Consider the following 5,721-nt stretch of genomic DNA (forward strand, 5'->3'; position numbering starts at 1 on the left):
CATACTTCCCTTGTCACAGCACCTGTCTCTCAGAGCTTTCCTCACAGTCACTCTGTCTTCAGAGGACTCTTGTCCACCTCTCAAGGTCCCTTCTACAAGCTTCTTTGTGGTCTTCTCTGACCTCATGCAGAACAGACTTCACCTTTATCTTGGCCCCGGCTTCCATAATGTTTCTATCATGTTGATCACACACTTCGTCCTTGGTCAAGTCTGAGTGCTCCTGATGGCAAGAACCACGTATCGTGTGGCTTTGTCATGCTTAATATTCACTAAAATCTCAGGATTCATTGAACTATGGAAACCCTATGTTCTTTATGTTTTTGGTAACTTGGTTAGTTTTGTTTTTGTTTTCAAGACACAGTTTCCAATATGTAGTCCTGAAACTTGCTCTGTAGACCAGGCTAGCATGGACCTCATAGATCTTCCCGCCTCTCCCTCCCGAATGTTGGGACTAAAGGCTTGAGCCACCATGCTCGGCTTGATGGCCATCTTAAAACCAAGGAAGAAGAGTCCCACACCCACACAATCGTCCCCATTGAGCACACTGGGGAAGGCTCTGCAAACCTTAAACACTGGTGGCAACTGGGCACAGGAGTGGGGAGGGGCGTTGCTCTCTGTACCCACTATGTGTTATCAGAGCTGAGCTGGCACAAGGGAAAGGCAGAATGAGCCTTGTTATATCGTGCTTGGTTTTGTTTCCATATTCCTCTAGAATCTTGATAGATCTGTACGCTGGCTTTGGCCCTAGATCTTGATACCAACGGTTGTTTCTTTTGGTCTTGGTGGGTCCTTCCTCGCTGAGAGCAAGCATCTCACAAGTGCACTGCAGCCTGCACCTGGGAGCCCAGACATTGCACAACCAAAGAGTTACTCTGGTTCCTTGGGATTCCAATAGGGTTTATCTGACACCACCCAGGGCTAGTCAGTGGTCCTTGGCCTTTCCCAAGTCTTTTCATTTAACCAGTCTCTTGCTTGCTCACTCTCTCGCTCACTCACTCATTTGCTATTTCAGCCTACCGCTTGCCTTTGTATAAAGGAAGAGTCATAGCACAGCCCTGGATACCTATCCAGGCTGCCGCAAAGCTCTGTAAATATTCTTTCTCAGAGGAGTGCACAAAAGTAGCATTCAACCAGACTCTAGGGAGCAGCTCCCAGCTGAAGGCCAGGTGTCCTTCAGGAGGATGGGATGGGCTTTCCCTGCTGAGAACAGCTTGTGAAAATGCTGCGGTGATGTACAAGTTGCTTAGAGTGTCTCTGTGGCAAAGGAAACTGCGCATGGGCAGAGATGAAACCAGGGCAGGCACCGGAAAGAGGGGGACTTGGGAGCCCACTGTTAACAGATGCTGGGTAAGACTATCTCCCGGCTCCCAGGCAGGCCATGGTTCATTAGTTCTGTGGATCCACTGCTATGCCTGGTACCCAGGCATCATCACCTTGGCAAGTTGCTAGATGCAGATGGCTTGCAGACATGTCCCCTGCACAGCATTTTTGGCAGCTGATGACGGGACTCTAGAGCTGGGACTAGAGATCCCCCAGATCGCGCGGCAAGCCGTGCGAGCCCTTCCCTGCCGTGGTTAATTTTCACTTTTCCACAAGGACGCGCCCTCGGAGGAGACCAGCCGCGGAGCAACGCCTGCTGGGGACCACATGCCTCCCCAAGGGTGGGTGCTCTGCTTTGAGCCCTGAAGAAGCCAGGCTGCGAGCATGTCGCCGCCGCAGCCGATCCAGCTGCCGCGGGCCTCTGGGAGGCTGTGCGCGTGGGCCGGCCTCGTGTGCCGGGAGCCCCCTGCCCACATGAAAGCGCGCGGCGGCTTCCCGGGGCGCCCGCACCGCCAGCGCCAAAGCCGCGCCCCCGCCCGCAGCCACGCGCTGGAGCGGGGCGCACAAAGGAAATGGCAAGGGCGTGAGTCACCCGGAGGCTCGGCGCTCCCCCGCCCTCCCCGGGCTGCAGACCCACAAGGAGACCTTTGTGCCTCGCTCTGGAGGACAACCGGCACCCGCTGCGGGGAGGCAGGCATTTCAGGGCGCCGAGTAATGCTGGGGAGACAGGAGGAGGCTCTACAAGAGGAGGGAGCGACTTTTGTGACCCAGAAGTCTGCAAAGCCTGCGTCCAGATCACCCTGTGCGCAGGCTCAGAGAAGCTAGTCCTCTTGCCCCCTCCCACAGACCCATCTTGACTTACTCTGTTTTGCCGGATTGTCTTCTTACCATGGTGTGAGAGACTTTTCCTGTGTCATTCCGAACTGAAATTGAGAAGTGCTAAAACTATGTTCCATAGTGGATGGAGGGTTGGACGGAATAATTCATTTGTACAGATTGAATTATTAGGAGCTCGTCCAGTGTCTCCAGTTTTCAAGCAAAAGAAATGTAAGCTCAGAGGGACATACTCTTCCTGCCTTGGTGTATTTTTACTGTGTGGCCTTTGGGTGGTTCAGGGAACACCCCTCGGCCTGACTGACAAGAAAGGGTTAGGTTAGTGGAAACCTGCAAGCAAAGATAGGTAACACCCCAGGGTACTCACTAGGACCCATAAAAGAAATCAGAGGAGCAGCAGCCAGGGCTCCAAGCATTAGGACAGGTCACAATTACAGGCATGGGAGGGAGGTAAGCGGAAGCTTTTGTTGGGCAGGAATGTTTAATCTACTTGGCCCCAGGTAGGGATTGTTCCAGACAAAGGTGATTGGGAAGTCTGTGTCCTCTAGGACACAGTGTTGGTAACTGACTGGTCATGGGCCATGTGACAGAAACTTAGTAAAAGCCTACAGACCCAGGTACTCTTTGGGAACCTTGAAGGCCTCAGCATCTCAGCACCACATCCCACCCACTCACTCCCAGAGCCCACTTTCAGTTACCAAGAAACTAGGGCACCAAATGATCTGAGGTTTTCTACCTGTGAAAAGACAGTGCTTTGCCACATCCAGGAGTGCGCGCGCGCGCGCGCACACACACACACACACACACACACACACACACACACACACACACACACACACAAACCATCTATAAACCTCCTTCCCATGGGGAAGACAATGACCTGCCACCACCCACTAAGATTCCTACAGAATGGACTCACAATGTGCACAGACTAGGCTCTGAAGTCTCTCTTTCTGCAATTCTTGTGCTGATTGCCCTCCAATGCTCCAAGTTAAACAGCAGGCTACTGTGCAGACAAGCTGGTACAGCACACTCTGGAGCCCACGCTCAGGATGTACCGTTGGGAGTCAGACGGTGCAGATGCCATCCATCTGTGGCCAGGCATCCCCTGCCTCTGGTGTTTGTTAATTTCCCAACAGAAGACAACTTTGACTTAAGGATGGCTGTCACCCTCAAAGCTTACTAAGTTATTCAGAGTTTAAAGATGAGGAATCCAGGGGACAATCTACACCCAAAGCCAGAGTGGCTGAGCAGTCATGCCTCAATTCCAACCCACTCGATCAGCTGTGCCCCTCCCTGGACACTATTCACAATAAGGGGAAAGGCTAGCAACTTGCTGGAAGACGAGCAAAGTGCTTGACATTTGACATGCGTCTTCCTGTAATCCCCACAGGAACACCGTGAGATTGTTCTGACCCACATTTACATTCACAGGTGAGGGTTACGATGCAATCCACAAGGAAACATGCCCATGCGAGGTCATGTGGTTACTGAATACAGGAGCTGGCATTCGGAGCAGTGTATCTGCCTCTCTGAGTTTCTAACCATGCCCCTCCTCGGCTGAGCAAAGCAAGATATGTCCGGTAATTAAACCCTGCTTCTTGTGGTTCTTCTACCCTAGAGAAGAGCAACTCTCTGATTGGGAAATGGCGCAGCAAATGCACTGTCAGGTTACCAAAGTTTTCCAGAGTCTTGGCCTTGGCTTTGGCAGTTAAGGGATCAGTTTCCGGGAGAGGAACAGGTTCGGGCAGTCTGATTTAGAATGACTCAGTCTGCAAGAACTGCGCCAAACTCAATGAATTGATTCACCTGTGAGATAATGCTGCCCAGAAAGATTGTAGCTAAGAGCACTGGCTTTGGAGTAGGAGGCAGCTGTGTTTGAACTTCTCTTCCTCATGGCCCAGCTCTGTGACCCCAGACATCTTAGTCACTCTTTACCACTTGCCTTCGGACACTGAATAATGGCATCTCCTGTGATGTCTGTGCCTTAAATAGAATGCTGCACATGAAATGGCTAGTGGAGTGGTTGGAGCTTAGTGCCTGCCCAACACATGGCAATACTTACAATCTTCCTTAAGAATTGTGTTGGGAAACTAGGTTTGGCCATTGGATAAGATCTCTTGTGACCAGTAGGTAGTCCCTCCCCCCCTTCACACACACACACACACACACACACACACATTTTGCTCAGAAGGATACTGGGAGCACTCAATCCACTGTACTAGTGGCACCCACGCCTTTCCCTGTCACCCCAAAGCATTTCCATTCAAATGTCTAATGCTGTTTCTGGACTCAGAGCTCTGTCTTCCCCTGGACAGAGCTGCTCAGAGCAACACTGACCAGCCCTGACCTCTCTGCTAACTTCCTATGGTAAACTCCGGTTCTCCCTGTGAGGCCCTGGTCACATAGACCTTCCCCTGTGAGACCATCTCGTCTGCCCAGGGACTGACCACACGCCGACCAGGCATCAGCACATCCAGCCTAAGGAGTCCCAGCCATGAGAAACACAGCTGGTTTCTCTTTCTGAGGTTGAAGTCTATTGGGACAAAAAGCAGGCACAGAAGCCAACCCAGTCATTCCAGCTCCTGCCAATTGTCAGGAGGAATAAAAGCATGATGTGACAGAGAGCCCTGGAGGGAGAAGTGACTAGAAAAGGCCTCTCTGAGGAGGTAGCATTTAGCCTGAGGCCTGAAGGACAAGGGGGAGCCAGCCCTGCCAAGATCTGGGAACACGGGGTTCCTGGCATAAGGAGCAGCTTTTCCCTTCGGAGGAGGGAAAGAACTCGATGTGTTTCTCATGATCCGACCAGGATGGAGCAGATGGTGGAAGAGTGGGGGAGGAAGAACCGTGGCCGTCAGAGGCAGCCTCCCTCCTCTGTGCACCGTTCACCCAGCTGGATGTTTGATGTGAGAATCAGACTCCTTGACATTTATTGAACACCTACTCTGTGTGGAGCGCTGTGCGGGCGCTTTCTGTCTTCCTCCTTATTAAATCCTCCATCTTCCAGCCACCTCTCTGTTCATGCAATGGCTCCATGGATGCCCTTGTCCTAGGTGCTACCATTAGCTCTCTGTGGGAGTCTTAATCTCTCTGCCCATACCCCACTCCAACTAGTCCCTAAACTCCAATTGTCAGGCTCCTTGGTATCTCAGCACATCAAACTAAAATGGTGTAGTCATTCAGAGGCTGAGGCTGTTCCTCACTCTGTTGCCTGCCAGTGGATCCTAACCGGGATACCTTGTCTGGCCTCAGTGGGTGCCTAGTCTGACAGGGATTTGATATGTCAAGGTGGATTGGTACCTAGGGTGAGTCTCCCCCTTCTTAGAGGAGAAGGGGAGAGGGAGTAGAGGAGGGGCTATGTGAGGGGGAACTAGGAGGGAAGGGGGGCTGTGATCAGGATGTAAAGTGAATACATAAATTAATGTCAAAAAGGTAAATGTTCAAAGGAAACAAATGTCCTTTAGGAAAACGTATTAAATAATGCCCCAGTTACACACACACACACACACACACACACACACACATACACACACACGTACTGTCATGCTTGCTAAGTTCCAGACAATA

At 51.6% G+C, this 5,721-nt stretch overlaps 1 protein-coding gene across 1 annotated transcript; it reads left to right on the plus strand.

Annotated features, from left to right (window-relative positions):
- The first annotated feature begins 1,347 nt into the window (after positions 1-1,347).
- On the plus strand, positions 1,348-2,382 carry LOC110311191. Its single transcript, XM_021184434.1, has one exon. It carries the CDS (start codon positions 1,705-1,707, stop codon positions 2,143-2,145), a length of 441 nt encoding a protein of 146 aa, XP_021040093.1. The 5' UTR covers positions 1,348-1,704; the 3' UTR covers positions 2,146-2,382.
- Positions 2,383-5,721: the final 3,339 nt, after the last annotated feature.

This window comes from Mus caroli, chromosome 16 (genome assembly GCF_900094665.2).
Source record: "Mus caroli chromosome 16, CAROLI_EIJ_v1.1, whole genome shotgun sequence".
Taxonomy (NCBI): domain Eukaryota; kingdom Metazoa; phylum Chordata; class Mammalia; order Rodentia; family Muridae; genus Mus; species Mus caroli.